We start from the raw sequence: 22,201 nt of genomic DNA, 5'->3' as shown, positions 1-22,201 counted from the left end.
CTTTAATTGCCTCATTAAGTCATTTATCAATGTTAGTTGACATCCAAATAATAAACCCACCCATTAACTTTATTTATATCTACTACTGTTCTTCAAAATATTAAATATATATATGCCTACTTGCTTCATTTTTCCATCCGTTTTAGGAATCTATTTCAAAAACATTCAAGAAAATAAAATTTTATTTCAATTTCTCCATTATGGTTTAAGATTCCATTTTAGCCGTACAAATGTCTACTAATTAATTTATTAAAATAGATATGAACTAAAAATGTAGACTTAATTTTATCAAGTTTGAGTAACAGATGAAACTTAATCAATTAGATTTTTTGGTTTTGTAAAATTAATTAAGTGAAATCTTTAGCTTTATGAATCAAATTGAAATAAACATCCAATCTCATGGTTAAGATTGTAATAATTTGAAATTTAAGAATTAATTTAAAATCAAACTAAACCAAAATCGTAACATCTTTTGATATCTATGAATTAAATGAAAATTTAAGGATGAAAAAGGGCATATCAATGTTAACTCCAAACTTCTAAGGTTTTAATTTAGTGAATTTTTGGTGTTAATTAACATATATCTACTCTACCCTCGACAAGAAGTTTGAATTAACAGAGAAAAAAATACTTCATTTAAAGAAAAATATATGAGGTATGAAAAATCTTATTAAAATCCATGAGAAAATAACACTTGTTCCAAGAATTATGCCAAAAATTAATGGTATCTAATTCTCCTTTTCCTTTTCCCCTTTCCTTTATTCTTTTAAGGAAAACCTTCTATCTCCAGTGATTTCTTTTCCTATTTTTAGTTCACCTTCAATATTCCCTAGACTTAACTCTTCTCTTAATAGCATTAATAAAGAATCGCCTATATCTAAATAAGATTTTAAAAAGTAAAAAAAAAAAAAGAAAAACTAACTTTTTTAAAAATTCATTTTACCACAGCTAGGTACAAATATATGATTCATATATATTTCTAATCACATGAAGTACTCTTATTGAATATTAAGAGAAAAGTTCTATTTTAATTAAATGAAAAAACAAAATTAATATTTGTATGAAGAGTATATATAATAGGTAATTTTATTTTATGTGTTTCTAAATTGGGTTAAATCCAAAAAATCTTTCTTTTTTTAAGCTTTAATCTTGTGTGAAGTGTTACGTTTCTTTTTCAAAATGGGTGGTTGGATGTTAAGGAAAGGACACAAAGAGTTTTCAATCTTTTTGAATTTTTGGATCCATCAATATTGGGATACAAAGTGGGAAATTAAGAAGAGCAATAATAGAGGGCTATAGAAATTAAAAAGAGAATATATATACACACACACACACACACACATGGTGATGGGTGTGGTGGGAATCCTATAAGTCTTCATGTCTATTTTTCTTGTTTCTTCTTTTTCAATGGTGGCATGGCAATGACAATACCAAATACAACACCTTTTGTGTTTTTTTTTTCTTTTGAAATTCTCTTTCCACTGTTTGAAGCTTTCTTTTTCTAAGGAATTTGAGAAGATGTTGGGACAACTTTGAACAAAGTTGGTGACTCTTCCATGTGACTCTCCCACTTCTTCTTCGACTCTTCAAAGAGTTGATGTCAATTTCAATGCCTTCCTAAGATTAGGGTCTAAGAAATTTCTTCCTTTTTCCTAATATAATACTATTCAATCTTTAATGTTTCTTTTAAGTTTCATCAACCAAACCAAACGTGGAGCATACCTAGACTACTTGATAATATATACTTAAATGTGATACATTCTCAAAAATAACATATATATATATATATATATATATATATAAGGTGAGTTTGAATGAGGTTAGAGAAGAATCTTCCCGTTACAAAATAGAGCATTTTAATTTTTTGTCACCAAACTAGCTAGAGTAATGATCTCATCCTACACCGTTGAGAGGGAATTTTCAAATGCGTGAAAGACTCGAACCTTACGTCGTTAAACTAAAATTAATATTCTTAGAACAAATAAAAGACTAGTTTTTGAAGGGCTTGACAATAGTTATAATTTTTAGTTCAACATTATTGTGAAATATTTGAAACTATGTCCTATTTATTAATGATGTATATGTATGAATCGACAAGAGTTCAAATCGTTTCATTGGTGTAGTTGTCTATTATCATTATTTTCTTAGTAGATGTTTGTATAGAAGATATATATTAGATTTAAAGAGAAAAAAAAAAGTTAATATGTTTTAAAAGTATATTCAACAAATTTCATTCTTATATTATTCTTCCAATTTTGTAAATTTGAATATGATGAAAATGACTTTGTATATATCCATGCTGGTCACAAAATCGAATAAAACACATATGGAATTACGTACAATATTTGTATAAAATCTAAAAGAGATAAATTCTTAATTGAATATACATATTAGCATGTATTTTTTGAAAGGATAATGATAATCTAATATTTTATCTAGTGATCTAAATTATTTGAATTAGAATAAGATATATATGAACTAAGTAACTTAATTATAGTTAGAATTAGTAACATACTATATACATATAATTACTATTATATAAAAATGAGGAATATGGGGGGAAAATGCTTACTTTACATTTTTGTTTAGGAAAGGTCAGACGTAAAAAACCTGTGATTAAATATAGAAAATTGACTCCAAAATAGAGTAAAATATTTTTCATTGTTTTGATTAATAAATTCATTGAATATTTATTTTGTTGGTGTGAATATAGAAATTCATTGAATCTAGAATTAGGGAAAGTAATTTCCAAACTAAGTATTAATTAAAAAAGATATATAAAAAGATTTACGGGCTAAATGTAAATCTCAATTAGAAAAAAATTTCTTTACTAAAATTTTCAATTTGATCGTTGTAAAAGATGATTATTATAAAAATTAAATTAAAAAGTTGGATGCATCATTAAGCTATTGTTTTATTGTTAAATTACAAAGTACACCGTATATATGATAACCATAGATATCTTTTCACAAAAAAAGAAATGAAAGAAACCAAAATTTAAAATGATTAATTGCTTAATTGCCAAATTCAGAAAAATCTAAAATATTGACAACTTTCTCGTATATTTAACTTAAAATATAAATCAAAACCCATTATTTAAAGCAAAAATGTTGGAATATTAAATTAAAGGAAAAACAAACATTTACCCAAAATTCTCAAAATGTCATAGTTGTCCAGTTTTTATTTTTGTAAAGTTTGGAGACTTTTAGTCTCAAAACTTGTAATAAATACTTAATTAGGTTTACTAATTAACATCATTATAGTAATGAAATCGGTTCATAATTAAATTTGGAGATGAAAAGAAGAAATGAAAAAATATAGTGTCAAAATTGATACAAAATAAAAAAATTTAAAACTGCTGGATGCGTAGGTTTGTGAAGTGAAGGTTTATGGAAGAAAAAGTCAAATGAATTAATGATTGACTTTTACACACCATGTTCTGGTGTACGTGTCCCACACCTGATTCCAAGCCTCCCATGCCTCGATTTGACCCATTACTCCAGATGGTCCGTACGCACTCACCTGACACAACCTCTCCTTATTTAATATTTTCCTTTTCAATATAAATAATATTAAAGTTTTGCAACAAAACAGGGAAACTCCTCGGAAGATAGTTTTTTTTCTTTTTTTTTCCTTTTTCCATCTGGGTCCCACTCTCTTCTCTATTTTATTTTTTTCTTGCACTCCTCATTGCCTAACACCGGGTCCCACTGACGTGTCATTTAGGGCTCACCCCCTTTTGTTAAACAAAAAAAGGAAAAAGAAAAAGATCTCCCTCTCCAATTCTCAATTTACCACCACCACCACCATTTTATTTTATAAATATTTTTCGAATCCCACGTGCCAACTTCGGTTTGGCCCCACTCTTTACACGATATTAACCCCACCAGTTCCACGGACCACGACTTGCAGCTCACGTGGCACCTCTTCTCCTATTTATTTACCTTCTACGAGGCTGCCACCTGGACCCTTTTACTGCCTTAAAAAAAATCACAGTCCTTTCCTCCCCCGTAAAGTAAGAAAGAAACCCTAAAACTGTGACATAATAATAACAACAATTTTATTATTGTTATTATTATTACTTAAATTATCTGAACGTCTCGATCTTGTGAAACGTACCACACGGATACGGTGCTGCTCAAACTCAATTTCCATAACTGACCCTCTGCTTCCTTCTCCGAAAATTGGTCCTCACTCCCCAAAATTAAACTTATCATAATTATTATTATTTATTTTATTTAAAGAAAGAAGGAAAAAGAAAAAACAAACTGTGGCTGGCACCCCTTAGGCTGGCCTGGAATATTAACTTGAAAAAAGGAAAAAACAAAATCCAGTACACACACACAAAAAAAAAAAAAAAAAAAAACTGCCAGAACCCATGTGATTTTCCTAATTGGTTAAAAAAAAGATATAAATATTTTATTATATTTATTTGTAAATTCATTTGACTTTCTCTCTCTCTCTCTTAAAATCCCAAAACAAACCCAATGGATTTAAATTAAAAACCCCAATCTTCTCCTTCCTTGTCGCCACCTCTATTTCATGCTCTTTTATTTATATTTATATTTTTTTTATATATACATATTTCTCTCTATTAAGCAAGAAATTGTTGAGAAGATATCTCTAAGTCACAAGAAAAGCAAAGAAGAAACGAAACCAACTCAACAAGAAAATTTTCATGGCAGTTGAAGCACGGCCTATGAATCTTCTACCTTCTCATCAGTTCATCATCCCCAACGACAGGTCCATAATCTCAATCCATATATTTATGTATCTATATCTTCCTTTTCATTTTCTTTTTCTTTTTCAATGCTTTCCTCTAACACACACAACTCTCTCTTATTTTCTCAGAGATTTCATCAAACAGAATCAAGAATTAGCAAACACCCACATGACACCTGTCACGGACACCACCACCCCAGGGATAATATGGCCTTACACGGCCGTCAAACCAGCGGTTACACCGGAGACGACCCTCAATAATTTCGCCACTGTGTACGATTGGGGAAAAGCAGAGAGTGGACTTACATCCAATAACTTCCCATCAACCGCTCCCACCCGAAAGCGAACGAGATCGCGATCCTTTTACGATGAACCCGGGGGGAGGTTGTTGGATGAAGAAATCATAAACTCCCACATTCAGCAACAACAGAGTGAAATGGATCGGTTCATTGCAATCCATGTAAGTCCCAGATTTTTTTTTTTAATTAACTTCTGAGAGTGGGTTTAAAATGAAACGATGTAGACTAGTTGATGAAACTGACATCGGTTTTAAATTACAGAGAGAGAAGATGAGGATTGAAATGGAGATGCGGAAGAAGAGGGAATCGGGGATGTTGGTAAGGGCAATAGAGGAAAGAGTGGTAAAGAAGTTGAAGGAAAAAGAAGAAGAAATAGAAAGAATGGGGAAATTGAATTGGGTGTTGCAAGAGAGAGTGAAACGGCTGTGTGTGGAGAATCAAGTATGGAGGGATTTGGCAGAGAGCAATGAAGCGACGGTGAATTGTTTAAGGAATAATTTGGAGCAGGTGATATTAATGGCGGCAAATAAGAACGTGGGAGGTGTGGCGGGGGCGAAGGAGAAGGAGGAGAAGGCGGAGTCAAGCTGTGGGAGTACAAGTGAGTGTGGAAGGAAGGAGGAGGAGGAGGAGGAGGCGGAGAGTGGTGGTGGAGGAGGGCGGTGCCGGAAGTGTGGGGCGGGGGAATCGAGGGTGTTGGTGTTGCCATGCAGGCATCTTTGTTTGTGTACAATGTGTGGGTCCACAATTCACAGTTGCCCAGTATGTAATTCTGCCATTAATGCCAGCGTCCATGTTAATTTTTCTTGAATTCATACCCAACAACACAAACAAACAAACATAATTCTTTTCTTTTTTTGGTACATAAAAATTTATTCTCTCTCTCTTTTTTACTTCTCATTCTTCCCATTCTTTTCTTTCTTTTTATTTATTATTACTCTCAATTTTTAATTACTTTTATTGTTGATCATAGGTAATTTAAAAATTAAAATTAATTAGCAAAATTAAATTATGACTAAGATTAAAAAAAAAAAAAGAGTGAAAGTAGACCTAATGAAATAGTTGAAATTAATTGTTAATATTAGGTGATCATGAAATCTTTATTGGATATATACAAAGGGGAATAATATAATTTTGAATGGATGGACATAAAAATATACGTAGAATATTTAAAAATCATATGTATTTTGTGAGGATTGGAATAAGAAAGAGAGAAGTTTAAATAAGGTTATGGGTGAATGAAGGGATTTTGAAAGGTAGATAGAAGTAGTGGTGGAGTTAGTAAAATTATGGTGGGGGAATGGTATAATTATTCAAATGCGGGTATGGTACATAATATATACATTTAAATAATAATAAGTAAAAAAAAAAAAAGAGGGAGGGCCACGTGGGAGTTCACACGTAGGAGATGGGGTCTGACAGGGAGGAGTGGGGGCCGCCATGTGTGAAGAAAGTGAAGAAAGTGAAGAAAAAATTGAGAGAGTAATTATTATTGTTGTTGTTGGAAGGTTGGATTTTGAGTTTGCATAAAAAAAGAATGGGGGGCATGCTATTTGCTGACACCCTATGGCCAATTCAACCTTATACTAATGCTAATAGTAACTAATTATTAACCCCATCTCTTCCACCTATCTCTTCAAACTATGTAAACAAACTTATCAAAGTTTAATTTAATTAAATACTTTTTTTTGTTACTTGTTGTTTATATGTTTATGATAAAAATAATCTTCCATTCACCCTTTCCTTCACTATTTTTTCTTACTTTCATTCTTATCTCTAAAATTTATATTTATTTGGCATTTAAAAATAAATATGGATTTTAAAAATTAGAATATAAAAAAGAAAAGGAAAAATAAAAATAAAAGAGAAGACATGTAGTAAAAATGTACTGCAAAAATCTGTAGCACCTTGTCGGCTAAAACTTTGGAGGGTGCAGTGCCGACAACAGACTATTTTTTTTTTAAATTTTATCATCCTAAACTATTAATAATATTTTTTTATATTTTATTTATATACATATATATATATATATATATATATATATATATATATATATTAATTATCTTAAATTTAGGGTATTTGCACTTTAAATATTAGTGAAAGGTAAAACTGGCGTTTTATTCTATTTTAATTTTATGGCTTTGTTTACGTTATTCAAATTCGAATCATTCATAATTATTAATATGAATTTTGTTTTTCCTTTTTAAAAAAAGAATATTGAATTTTAAATATGTATTATTTGAATGCAAGTTGTGTTTTTTTTTATAATGATGTTGTTATTGGCATTTATTGCTTTTTTTTTTATTTTTTTTCTTATAATTTAAAAACATATCATTATTCTTTATTCAACACCTTCCCAAACCATGTGTGTGAAATTTTAGCCGATTTTTAAAATTACAAACAAATGTATGACAACACTAATTATTTAATTTTGGATTTAGATTCCACCAATAAGTTGAGATGTTTGGGATTAGTTTAACTAAAATGGAATAATCTCTAACTATTTTATTCAAAAATATTTTTAATGATAATGTTAAACAGATTGTAGGCATGCAGGTGGTTAATTAGGCCATTGGTCCCAGGGCCATGATTCTGTAGGCCCATTGGGTCCAAATGTACCAAACACATCCAAACAAATCACAATCTACAAGAGATTATTATGTTTGTATGTAGGAGGACTACACCCATTTTCATAACTAAAGTTACCCAACTTTAAAAACCCTCTTTATGGATCTTGAATATAGAACTAGAGGAGTATTCAAAAAAATAAGTAATAGAAGATGAAACCAAAATTAGATAAAAATAGTTGGATTCAAAATTTTCGTAACAAAATGAACTTAATTTTATTTTACAAGTCGGGTTCAAAATACTCAATTCAAATATGTGAAATCATGTTTTGGGGGTGAGTTTAGATTGAGGACTTAATTAGATTCTCCCTCCTAAATTTGAGTCAACAAGATACAAGATAATATATTTTCGAGTTAATTTTTTTTCATGAGAAAGAAAAATTGCTCAATGATTATATCTGATTAACAACCACAAAGTTATACCTAAAAGCAAACAATAAAATACAAACATCTCTCGTTGTTTTTGTTGAGCACTTGAGAGATTCGCACAAGCATGTAATCTATCTATCAAATATGTCATTTGAATTCATTAATTAAATATGGATTATATATCAATTACTTTTATGAGTAATTATAATTGATGGCAATTTTAGGAGTAATAATTTAGAATATAGCAACATTTAACTTTTTTTTACAAATATAGCAAAATCTATCGTTGATAGACTCTTACTGTGTATTCGTGATAGACCAATATTTACAACATGGTCTATGGTCTATCGGTGATAGACTTTTACAAATTTTGTTATATTTGTAAATTTTTTAAAATGTTGTTATATATTTAATTATTTTTTAATGTAATTGCTATACTTACAACTATATCCTATTTCACTGTTAATTCAAATTCAAGTTTTAACCTGCTTTATTTACTGCCCACTAAACCTAAATACCTAGTATCTATTAAATAACTCCCTATATTTTATTTTTCTTTAATTATATTTAAATTTTTAGACTTATTTATGTTATTTATTAGTAATTTTACTATAAATTTTGAAAACACGTTCGTTCGTTTACTTATTGTATTTATTTAATGAAAATGTTGTTAGTTTACTTATTTGATACTCCTAATACATTTGATAAACACTTGATACACCTGATGCTCCTTGATACATCTGATGCTCTTTAATACACTTGATATATATTTGACACTTCTCAATAACCTTTGGATCTTGATACACTTCATGCACAATGATACTCTTTAATACACTAAATACCCTTTGATACACTCAACACCCTTTGATACACCTAAAACACCTTGATACATCTGATACTTTTTGTTATATTTGATTCTTCTTAATATACTTGATACCATTTAGACCTTTACACACTTAAAGGCTTTACCAATAAGTTTGATACACTACCAATAAACTTGTTATGCTTCATTGGTACACTCAACAAATTTGATGCACTTGATGCACGTGATATTTTTGATACACCTGATGTCACTCTCTACGACTAAGGGAAGACATGTTGCCTAGACTGTTAATGTGTACCACACTACATGATTTAAAGCAGAATTTGATTTTGAATAAACACGAGAAACTTCATTTATAAATGAATCACAATAGTTCATTTGACTTTTAGTACATAATTCTTTTAAAGGAAATGAAATACAGACTCAAGACAACGACTTAACTTTGCTTGCCTAGTTTCTATACACTATGCGAGATGACAGTGACCACTGACCAATATCAAAATGATGCGATTAAGAAGGCATGGTAAGCAATCAAGTTAGCAAGTTCAACGTCAGATGTATTTTGCTACCTAGGAGGGGTGAGGGGATAAAACAAAACATTTAAGAGGTTAGACGAAAATGTCTAGTGAGTGGAATCTTTTATTCAGTATTCTAATCATATTTGTCCAAATCTTAAAATAGATAACTGTCAAATTCTAGCATAAATAACATACAATTTAATTCAAAAATCATTCTTTGATCTCATCACCACAAATCATCTACGTCGTATGTCTTCTTGCATACCACATAGTCAACCTGCATAATCATTCGGTAAGTTGAATTAAGTCTTTGCACCTCTGCCTTGACTCAAGCGTTTACCATACTATTTTTCCATGTTGCAGCTAACCAGAGTAAATTCAACGCCATTAGCAAGTTTCATCAATTATTACACTACCCATAACAAGTCTTCCATTGCCAGATCACATAGCAAGCAAAATGCATTAATAGCTTGTAGAAATACAAGTTATTATAGCCTTTTAGATAGTTTTTGCCATCTCCGAAAGTCTTTCTTCTTTTTCTCCGGTCAGCTTGTAGGTGAAAGCTTAAGATCTGAGTAGAGAAACTCCATTTTCCATTTTCCTTAACTTGTAATGTACATTTTTGTATTTCTTTGCAATGTATTTGTTCATATTATACAGTGGCGTAAGACCTACATTCTTTAATATATTGCATATTTATACATTTTCAATTTGTCATGTCTTTACTATTTATTTGACAATGTGTTATCTATAGTTTAGGTATGTGATAAGTACTTGATAAGAAGCTTAGCTTATAAAGCTTATTGCATTAGCTGAGCTATACACATCACTTGGCGAGTGTAAATCACCAACTACTCGATAGAGCAAGTAGCAAGGATATGGGTAACGAACGCAAGGGCAAGTTTGGAGACAGACTTCACCTTAGCAAGAGAACTTCCACCATTTGTATCCCGAAAGGAGAATAAATGTGGGTTGTCACCCTTAAAAGAGAAGTGTTATAAGTCTTGTAGGTAAAACCTTCTAGATGCATCTCGCTTAACCATGCTTTACCATTTTCATTCCGAGAGGCGAGCAAGTGTGGCGTTTAAGGCACTGAGAGGTACTTGCCTTAATTAGAAGCTAGTTAACTGAGTTGTGTCGCATCAAGGATGTCACATAGTTTAATCGTCTAATAGCACATAGGCTTTCCTTCACTCTTTCTAAGTACAAGTTAGTTCACATGTTCATCTCACCTCCATCTTAATTCCCTTTTTACAAATTCTCTAGTGTAGATAAGTAGATATAGTTTAAACTTACAAGAACTTCATTATACTAAGATATTATTGTATACCGTCCGAATGAAGAGTGAACTCTAGATCTAAACTTTGATATCAATTCTTTGTGTTCAACCCTAGATTACCCAGGAAACTTATTGTTTCACTAGACAAGAAATAGAAAAACTTGTATTCAACGAAGACTTAGTGTTTACATGAAGATGAGACAAATAGTGAGCATTATGCACGTAATGATCATGATTAATGACTCACCACGTAGACTCATCACGTCATTATATTTATTATATCATAAATATAACTAAGTACGCAAAACGAAGATTTAATTAGTATATATGTTTGTTAGTTATTATGGAGTCGGTAGTTTGAATTCTTATATATATATATATATATACCTTAATTGTAGTAAAAACAATATGATTAAAATATGGATGTAAATATAAAGTTAAAATAAGATAATTATTAATAATTTTTAAGTTATATATATATATATATATGCATATATAATCTTTCCAAGAGAATATATATATATATATATATATATGAGATGTGTGAGAATATAGAATGTAATAACAATGAATGTAGCTTTCTTTACCAACTACACACTAGACATGGTCATAACATTTAATTATGTACCAAGTTATTTTTGTTGTATAGTTATTTATTTCCATTTGTATCCAAAAACCAAAAAACAATCCAACTAATTATTGAAAGTTGTGAATTGATAGATGTGAGAGGACGAGGGAGCAATGACATTAAATTTCCATTGGCACTTTCTCTCTTATATTGATATAAGATATGGTGGCCATGCATTATCGTTTGTCTACCTCATGACAAACCAATGTGTTTATTTAGCTCACATATCAATACTTCACAGTAAATATGTTATTCAAAATATATATTATGATGGAATGTACGGAGTTCAATATTTTATTTAAATTCTTTTCATTGTTAAATTAAAGCAATTCATGTTTTTTCTTTATTTAAAACATATTAATGGCATGCTTATTTTTTTCTTCTTTCAACATACACATTTAAATATAGTTGTTTAGTAATAGTTTTTAAAATTTTAAATTATTTGTTTAATAATGAATTCATAAAAGTTTTAGTTAATAATGAAATCTTAGATAGACTTAAATTGCAAGAACCATTTCTAGAAATGTGACACCAATTGATTGTTTTTTTTGTTTCAGTTGTGTTCTTTTCTTCTTTAAGCTTTCTAAGTGTTTTCTTTCTAGCTCAATATATATTAGTCCTTGAATTTTGTTAATTTTTTTTATTAAAGTTTCTAATATGACTATGGTCTTGGTACAAAAGAAGAAAGCAATTTCATATAGTTTTTAATTGAAAACTGAAGTTTAGATGAATTAAAAAATTCCGCAAGATCCACATTTTCCTCTACAACATCATCACCTTGTCGTCGTCTACGTTGAATACATTCTCAATCTGTGTTAGCAATATTGAGTCGTTTTGTCTCTTGTAGATTTGTTCTACATTTACCAAAGGTTTGATCACGCATTGAACTCAAATTTGATAAATTGTGTTTCACTGAGTACTTGTGTACGTCTTGAACAATAGTATTGTACATGTTTATATATAATAACATTAAATAATGTCCATGTCATATAATTATAAAATGTATAATATTAAAATACTTACCACTCAATAATAGTAAGCGTCTTCAGGTGTGATAAATCATCTCGTAGTTGAATTGTACTAGGAAAAATAGTCATCTAATACAATTGGGTCATGCATTGCTTCTCCTTGTGCTCAACGGTCATAACGTGTATGTCACATCGTTACATAATTATAAGTTTAATAACTATAACTCACAATAGAAATATCAAATATTGTATACTTTAAACTACGTACTAACTAAACATAAAGGATATGCTATAATAGATGTTTGAGGGTGAAGACAGAAAAAGCTAATTGCTCTATATTCTAATAATCATAGTTTGTCAACGCATATCAACCTGAGTTTGAACTTCAACATGGAAGGTTTCAAACGACTAGCTATTTAAGGTTGATTCTAGTTTCATGATACACGGTAACATTTACTACCTATTTAACAATGAATTTCAAGCATTATTATATTTGAAAATAAAAATATTAGAAATATAGTATTTTGATTAATTGTTAGGACATATAGTATAGATATTGTAATACTCGTATCTCTCATACCATAAGGGATTAGATGAGAATTAGGTTACAACACCTTGTTTTTATCTTATTATGTATCTATCATCATATATGCAATATTCACAGTATCTATTTTGTTTAACTAAATCTATCGTTCACATTAGAGATTCGATGATAATTAGGTTAGAACACATTGCTTTTACCTATTGCTCGCTAACTTTCTATTTTCTCTACCTTTGAATGAAATATTAAACATAGAAAAATGGTGAGTATAAACATATACCCAATAAGAGACCCGTTACTGGTCCCATTAGGCAATCTGTTAACTCTCTATTAGAAAATACCATAAAATATCATGTGATCAATGGGACACATGTAATTTAACGATCCAATAGGAACATTCATCAGTTCAGTGATCCCGAAGGAGTACACGTGATATCAGGCTGTGAAGTGGTCTCGTCGAAGCTCTCATGAAACATGACATGACAAACTGGTGATCCTATCGAATGCATGCAGTCATAGATCTGTGAGTTGTGGTGATCTCGAAGGACACCGTACATATAGGTACACATCATAACGGCCAAATTTAAAAGATAACTGACACCTCCTCCTCACCTTTTACACCCCATACCTGTCACTTTCCATCTCATGTTGATTATCTTACACTTCCTACTTGACAAAACGTACGTACGTACTTTGCATATTATATGACTTGTATTACACCTCGCATCTTGGCCCATAATGCTTGTACCATCATTCACTACCTACCCCTTTGCCTTGAGAGGTTCTTTAGTCAATACTTGTTGTCTAGTTTAAGTTTAGAACGCCTAACATATACTCTTGCTTACCTAACCTCTACACCATCTAACAATATCTTCCACAAACTATGTTGTCTAAAGACAAGATCTTGGCCACCAAATCCTTTTCTTATGTGGCCAACCTTCCAATATAGATGCCTAGCAAGCCTTCGTTGGTTAACACCATGCCTAACATGCCTTTCTTTACCACATTGCCTGCTCCTTTGGAGCTTATCTTGATTCCAACTGCCTAGTCTTGCCTTTCTCGCTTAGCCATCCTTGCGAATATGTCCTTGGTTGTCTAGCACAAGCTCAACATGCATGGGTTGGCTGCTTAGCCTTGTCCTATGGAGATTCTCCTTGACCCTTCTTGACCATACAAAACTAACTTTGGTCGCCCAACTTGTGTTCTTAGAGGTTCTCATGACTCAATTAAGCTGTCTAGAGTATGCTAAATGCATAGCTAACATATAATCAAATCTTAAACATTCCTCAAGTCCCCTTGGCTATGATAACCCTTACCAGTTGTCATTTTAATCATTATACTAAAACAACGACACACTATTCATAACACTTAACAACCATCAAACTTTTGGAAAATTTCTTTCCAATTTCTCTTGCATCATGAAGCTTAAATCGATTTTTCCCAACTAAGCTCAACCTCTTATTCACCTCTTGAGTTCCTCTAGGGTTTACAAAGATGCTTTTGTCACCAATCAAGAATTCTACGTATGAAAGGGAGGTTTTATAAATCTAAAATTTTAAGAAAATATGTGTGTGAAAATGTACTTGTTTTCTTGTTTATGAAATCAAATGGAAATCTGAAAGAATGAAATAGTTTCTTTCAAGGAAATGATTTGGAACAAGAGATTTAGATAACTTTCTATCATAGAATTTTATCAAGAAAATGATAACAATTGCAATCTACGACTAAGTAGATGATTAGAGACTAATTACCCTAGATTCATGAACAATAATTAAATCACATTCATTCTATGTTCTTCCCATGCACTTTTCTCTTCAAAATTTTCATGCATATTTCAAATTTTCTTTAAGTTCTAAGGGATTAATATTGTAGAAATTTAAGCAAAAAGTGTGTGAAGGGATTAATATTGTAGAAATTTAAGCAAAAAGTGTGTGCATATATGAAGATATTGAAAGAAAAATGCTTAAAAGAAATTCAAAGTTCTAAGTTTTTCAACTCAATCCAAAGATTATACTTTGCGTCATTAAATTTAAATAAGAATCAAGTTCAATGGTTGATCAAGTCATTCAATAAAGAAATCAATACAAGATTAAGCATGAAATTACAAACAAGATTACATTATACATCATTCAAATCTTATTTCCAATAGAAGTTACATCTTAGTTCTTCATGATTCTTTTGGAGGTCTCAAGGAATTTGATGAACATCAAATTAAATCTTCAAACAAGTTTGATACAATTTTGAGAGGATTTTACAATGTGTGTAGTGCTCTAAGTGAAAAATGATACAAGTTATGTGAAAAGGTTGGAAAAATAGCCTTTTTTGTTCAAATTGGAGCAAAAAGGTAGTCGTATGATCTGTATGTTAAACTTTGGAGCGCCACGATGCTTTAGGCAGGTGCTTATGATGTTGGGCACGTTTTGTTGAAGCGTAGCACAATGGCACTTGGCCATTAACCGACATAACCGACATTGTTGCGCTTGAGGATGCTCTCAGGTTTTGCATCGATCAAGCTCTCCAAATTTTTCGTTTATTGTGCTCTTCTGCCTGGAATTGTGTCATTTTTGTAACGTTTGACTTCTTTGCCTCCCTTGATGAATATTTCCTACAAAATAAGAGATCGATGCATAAGTTTGACTAAACTCAGGTATGCTAACTTAGAAAACATAACACTTTTATGCTGCTATCAAATACTAACTTACACTTATTAGTTATTCTTGTTAGAACACATTTTGCTTGACTTGCATGTTACTATATTAGATTCACTTTCAATTTTCATGTTGAGTTTTGTATTAACATTTTATATATAAAATATTGGATATTTATAATGCAGTGAAAGAAAGTCACACAATCTTGAATATTGAAACATAAAAAATTAATTTTATTATTTTTTCCTTCTTCATTTCTCATCTTTTTTTCTTTTCTTCTTGGTATATAATCTAAATGATATTGGTACATTGTCTAAACGATCGTGTACCAATATCTAAACTTTCAATTGTTTATTTCAGATAGACAAAGATAGACCACTACCACTAATAGATCATTTTGATTAGGTACAAGATCGTTTAGACTAGTTATAAGGGTACAATATCGATTAGGTTGGGTACAAGGGTACAAGATCATTTAAACTTGCTAAAAGATCGTTACTACAAGATTGTTTAGACTTGCTACGACATCATTGCTTAGAGATCGTTTATATTGCATACAAAATCATTTTTTCACGGGTGTGTGACAGATTAATTGTGGGGGAATTTTTGTTATTTCACGTTGTGAGTTTGTGGATTTTTTCCTTTTTTGAAATTGTTCTAGACAGTGTAAATATTTTCGAGCTTTGTTCTATTTTTGAAAAAACCCCTTTTCATATTTCGTATTAAAACAACTTAAAACATTTGAATCATATACAAATAGATTTAATTTCTCCCATTATCTATTAAATTTGGATCACATTCAAATCCAAAAATTAATTATTTGAATCTGATTTGAATAAATTAATTCTCCATATTATAGTTCTAATTTGAATCTTATTCAAATTAACTTTATAATAAAATATGATTTATCTGTCTCCAATAAAATTAATATTTTTTCTCATACATGCAAACACTTCAAATTTTCTTTTAATGTATTTGATCATTCTTGGTGTGGGTCGGGTGAGCTAGCAAGGGGACCTTATGAACTTTATAAGCCCTAATGATCTAAAATTTATTAAGTGAACTTTTTTAATTAATTGATCTTCTTTCATGAACTAGAAAACAAACCACTATAAACCTATGGATCAACTGCATTTGCTTTCTTATGCATTGTAGGACAAAGTTGTATCCATAGACAATACAAGTCGATCTTTAATGAGTTGTTCATAAATCAATTGAGTCAAAAGTCCATTTTACCCTTGTAATTATCTCTATTTCCTTAAGTACCATTAATCCTATAAGGAACAATTTATTTAAGATTCAACCATAAACTATTCCCCGAGGGCTATTGAGAGGGGTGATCAAGTCTCTAAGTCAGAAGTTAAGGGAATTTAAGAGAATGAGTGAATGTCATACTGTGAAGTTATCTCCTCAAGTTCTTATTTGACAAGCTTTCAAAATGGTAGGCATATTTAGTCAGCGACTAGGGTCATTTTCACACATGCAAACCAAATGATGAACTCTCACAGATAAGAGTTCATATCTCACTTGAGATTAAAATTGAGTTACACATAATCATCTTATGAAATATTAATCTCTCCAACTAATGGGTTTACAAAAAGAAATTAATTGTTTCAAATTTAGGTCTTGTAAAAATACTTTGTTTGATACCCCTCTTACATGTCTTCATATGAATGATTTAGATTATGATCAAATCGTTTGTAACTATCACAAAGTGGTTCATCTCCATAATGTAACTAGAATAAGACACCTAACTTTATTTATAATCATGAACCCTTTTAGATTATTACCTTTACATGATCCATTTGTACATCAACTTCATATTTTTCAAATTTTATTTAATAACCTTATGAATGTTTATTGTAATTGATAATGTTATGCCAAACAAAAAACACAAGATAAAATAACAAAATCTTACTTAATTATTAAAACTAATCAACGGTTTATGTACAAAACTACGAGCTTTACGGCATAAACTCCAACGATTAGATAATGTTTCATGTACAAATTTGAGTAGACATATGAAAGTTAAATTTATAGTGATTGGATGGGCTCTTCTCATAAGGTGACTGATTAGGATGTTGAGTTGCAGTGGGTTTATCACTTCACTCTCTCTCCCATATCACTTGCTCTAGACCTGAGAGATGGTATGATGTTAACTAAAATCATCGACGTCTGAAATAATTCTAACTGACCCTTAACCTTAAAACTTAAATCAATTTGTAAGTGGAAGTGTTTATGCTAATAAAACTAAAGTGCAAACCATTTGAAATAACTTTTATAAATATTATGTAAAACATATAAAGCACAAGAAGTATAAAGTTTCACAAATCATGTTTTACTTTTAATAAATTATTCCTTTCGTGACTAAAAGTTGATTGGCCTAGCAATAGTAAGTCTAGCACTCAAATATTCACAATCTATACTTGAAAAGAGGGAAACCATTTTTAAAAAGTAAATCAAAAGACTTAGTGAGCGACAGTTTTATAAAATAAGTTTTTATAAACTCTTTAACATAAAAATGTAGCTTTAATAAAATTTATTAGTAAATACTCATTTCTTAACTGTTTAACATACTCATTTCATACCTTTAATAAAATTTGAAGGAAACATTGATCTTTTAATTGCATTGCATAGCTTTTGAAAGATATGATTCATAGCCCCAAGCAGTATTAAACCACTCCGTCCTAAGACGAAACCATCAATAGGAAACAACTTTCACTATAATCCTTCCCCTTTAAGGCATATTAAATATACCCTTCCTGATGGCCTATAGTTAAAAATAGGCTCGTCAACCTTACCATTAGTATGAAGTTAACCACATCTATACAATAGATCCCATATAATATTCGAGCTAAGATAAAACATACTTGAAAACATTGAAACAATCCTTTTGCATTCATAAACCATAATCATATCAATCAATCATATAATGGCTTGAGAAATCAGTTCAATAACTATTTAACCTTTTGCAAACACCATAGAAACAGTATCTTGAACATGTGATGAAATAACAATGAAATTGAATTAAATATGACAAATATTTCAATTTGTATTTATTTATTTACTATTATTATTATTTTTATTTTTTTTTTGGAAATTTACTAACTTGCTAGCTGATGTATAGAAACTTGTTCTTTTATTGATAAAATCCATTTTCGAATTGAAGAGTTATCTCATGTCTTTCTTTCTTTTGATATTGATTTAAATTGAGAGCAAGTATTCACAAGTTTTCTCAACTTCCCGAGTAGCTTGGTATTGTAGTTCTATTAGAATTAGTTGTTGTATCCTTGTGAGACAATCATTATAGTTTGTTTGTAATTTGTGCAAAATGAATAGTTGTCTTTAGAACATGTATCAAAAGTGTGTCTCGGTTATTTTTTGAATCTCTACAAGACCGAGAGGATTTTATAAGCTCATGGTTATTTTAATTTCTAAAAGCCTTGTTATGTTGATTACTTTTGAGATTGAACATTATCGTTATACTCAAAGTATGTACTGTATTTAGCAAGATTTGCTTCGTGATTTACCTTAGCCCTGCCGGAATTATGATATAAGTTTTCTAATCTCATATATGCTAGAATCCAATCTTATTTTATTTTAAATTATCTTGATTCATTAACTTTATTCCATTCCACTAAAACTTACCCACGACCCCCTTTGTGAGGAGGCACCCCTTCTCCCGAAGTTACGGGGCTATTTTGTCGAGTTCCTTAGAGAGAGTTGTCTCATGCTCGTAGGTATTCTCTACCTACCCACCTGTCTCGGTTTCGGGTACAGGTGCCCTTTTGTTGAAGGTCGTTCGAGCTTTTCCTGGGAGTATGGCATGGGTTACTTTGCTATTTTTCGTGACGTAAATATTTGTCTCACAAACAATTTCAGCACTGGATGTTTTCAATTTTCTCTCCTCCCTACTTTCTTACTTTTCCTATATTTATTGTTTAATGGCAATTGACAAATAGAACAGTGTTTTTTATTTGTAGAATTCTAAGATATACATATTTTTTACTGTAGAGTTGTTAAAGCTATACACAGTATTGTAGTTGGATTGTTACACCTAAAAAAGTACATATCAGTTAAGGATTTGTAGCACTGTTTGTTGATATATACACTACAATGAATTTAAATTTCTTCAAAGAAAAATAAGATATTACATAGTTCGACCTATATAATTATAACCACATTGTTGAACCCCAAGTACACCCATTATTTGAACCATATTTTAAAATTTGGCTACTGCCTTGCAATATAATATCAAATTTCCTTTCGATTAAAAAGTTGCAACCACATTGTTGAATAGTATACATTTCTGTACAAATTTAATTATGATTTTTTGAAAAAACAAACTAAAATGAATGATGTGGAATTGGTTGGAAAGTCATTTGTAAAGAGGAATCCAATTAAAGAGGTTGACTCTTATATTTTCGCCATATAAAACATCACCAATGTGGACTCATTCTCATAATAAAACTATTTCATATGATGGACATAATATGATCTCTAAATAATCGTATTTTAACGATTTCTTTTTTGTCTCATTTATCTTATCGTCAGTTTTAATTTATTATAAACTTTCGATCTTTATTTTATTTTGTAACGACATAGTCAGGCTTAATTAGTTTATATATTTACTAAACTTGGTGCAAAGTACACCATTAAGTACATCAATGATTAAACAATATTTAAAGGAGACTCTTAATTTACTATGTTTTTATCTATAAATTTCAAATCTTTACGTTTCTAAGCTCAATTTTTCATTAAAAATACTCACGTTCAAAACATTGATGTTAATATTTATTACCTAATTTACAGTAATTATGGAGTAAAATAATTAAAATGGATGAAAAATAGTTAAATTTAATTAATTATAATGTATTTAATTACTCTAAATTTATTAACAAGACTAAAAAGGTAAATATAGAAATTTAGGACCAAATTCAAACAAAACTTTCCTATCAAACATAAAGTTATAACATTTTAAAATAAGACTAAATTAAAATCAAACTTCAAAACTGTTCAAATGAAGCTAAATAGAAATGAATAAGGAAACAAAATTTTCAATTTTTTTTATTGTTTAGAGGCAGAGAGATGAAATATAATAAGTACGGATAATGATACTACACAACAAGTTGACTTAGAAAAATTAAGAAACATATAAATTCTCTTTTGTTTATTTCTCCACCAGAATTAGACTTTTTCTTTTAAAAAAATGTAAAAAATATAGAATTTTAACAAAAAAAAATATATTTATACATTTTATCTTTTAGTAATTTTAGTTTGTACATTCTTTTTCTATTTTTGGGAAAACTTTTTATTTTCTATTTCTGAAGTTTAATTAAAGTTCTAAAAGTTGGTAGGGAAGGTTTGAAGTTATTGGAAAAATAAAATCTCAGAAGTCAAAAATCGTATGTGATCATAAAATATTGTATTGCATAAACCAAACTTAAAATAGGAGAAATGAACCTTTTAAAAAGGCATGGAAGAAGCCGTTTTGATTATTTCAAAGAAAGAACAAAGCCACCAATAGTTCAACTTCTTGTTCTGACTATGACATTTGTTTAATTATACTTATCCTTTAAGTTCTATAGACCTTGTTAATAACACAAAATTATTATTAAAATAAATAAAATATAGAAAATTATTAATAATGGTAGACATTGTTAGACATCGATAGAAGTCGATAAATGCCTATTAAATGCACTGATAGACAATGATAGAAGTTTTCTATATTTTGTAAATATTTTGGTTCGCTATGCTAGTTTTTAAAATGTCCCAAAAATATAATATTAAAATAAAATAAATAAATAATAAAATAAGAAAGTCTAAAAAGAATTCCACTTCTTCTCATTTGGAATGTCTTACAAAATCCACCAAATGTTGTTATTTATACACAATTTGACAAGCATGAGGTAGGTTACATGATTATTAAGGGTTTGTATCTTGAGGGAAAGATGTTTCATGTGAAATAAAATGACACATGACAATGTAGTGGAATGCAAAGGAGGTGACACTTGGGCAACGAACTCCAAGTGTAATGAGACATCTATTTTACTAATATTTATAATATTTCCAATGAGATGTCCATTACCTATATGTACTATGTCTCGTTAAAACCTTACTAGGAAAAATCTCAATAGAAAAAAATTATAATGAAGGAAAAAGTACATATTTCATGTAATTTACACTTACAAAAATATAATTTACTCCTCATCATAGAAATATCACTTGAGATTTTTGAGTCACCGTATTTCAATGTTGTTCATCAATTTTTCAAAAATTGTTGTAGGTAATGATTTTGTAAATAATTATGTTAGGTTATCCTTTGAAAAAATTTGTGTATGTGATGTATTGTCATTTTCTTCACCATCATGAGTGTAGAAAAGCTTCAATGACATATGCTTTGTTCTATCGCCTTTAATAAAACCTCATTTGATTTAAGTTATACATCTCATGTTGTTTTCATATATAGTATCGTTTGAAGATTTTTACTTGAAGATCGACAAGCCACATGTTCCACGAATGTTTGTTGAATCATTGGTTTTAGCCATATATATTCTTGACTTGCGTCGTGGATTGCAAAAATTTCAACATGATTTTAGGAAGTGGTCGTTATGGTCTATTTCACTGATCACCATGATATAACAATTCCTTAATTGAGATCCAGCTTTATGTGGATTAGATAAATATCCAGAATCTACAAAACTAACTAAGCCAAAATTTGATTTATTTGAATAAAACAAACTCACATAAGTTGTTCATCGGAGATAATGAAGTATATGTTT

General features: G+C 29.9%; 1 protein-coding gene across 1 annotated transcript; it reads left to right on the top strand.

The window, feature by feature from the left end:
• The first annotated feature begins 4,504 nt into the window (after positions 1 to 4,504).
• Positions 4,505 to 5,881, top strand: LOC101207755 (BOI-related E3 ubiquitin-protein ligase 1). The gene is made up of 3 exons (XM_004145432.3): positions 4,505 to 4,743; positions 4,852 to 5,182; positions 5,283 to 5,881. Exons 1-3 carry the CDS (start codon positions 4,679 to 4,681, stop codon positions 5,826 to 5,828), a joined length of 942 nt encoding a protein of 313 aa, XP_004145480.2. The 5' UTR covers positions 4,505 to 4,678; the 3' UTR covers positions 5,829 to 5,881.
• The last annotated feature ends 16,320 nt before the right edge of the window (positions 5,882 to 22,201 follow it).

The sequence above is a fragment of the Cucumis sativus genome, chromosome 1 (genome assembly GCF_000004075.3).
Source record: "Cucumis sativus cultivar 9930 chromosome 1, Cucumber_9930_V3, whole genome shotgun sequence".
NCBI lineage: Eukaryota > Viridiplantae > Streptophyta > Magnoliopsida > Cucurbitales > Cucurbitaceae > Cucumis > Cucumis sativus.
Note: the sequence above shows the minus strand (reverse complement) of the source record. Positions and strands in the feature narration are given on the sequence as shown.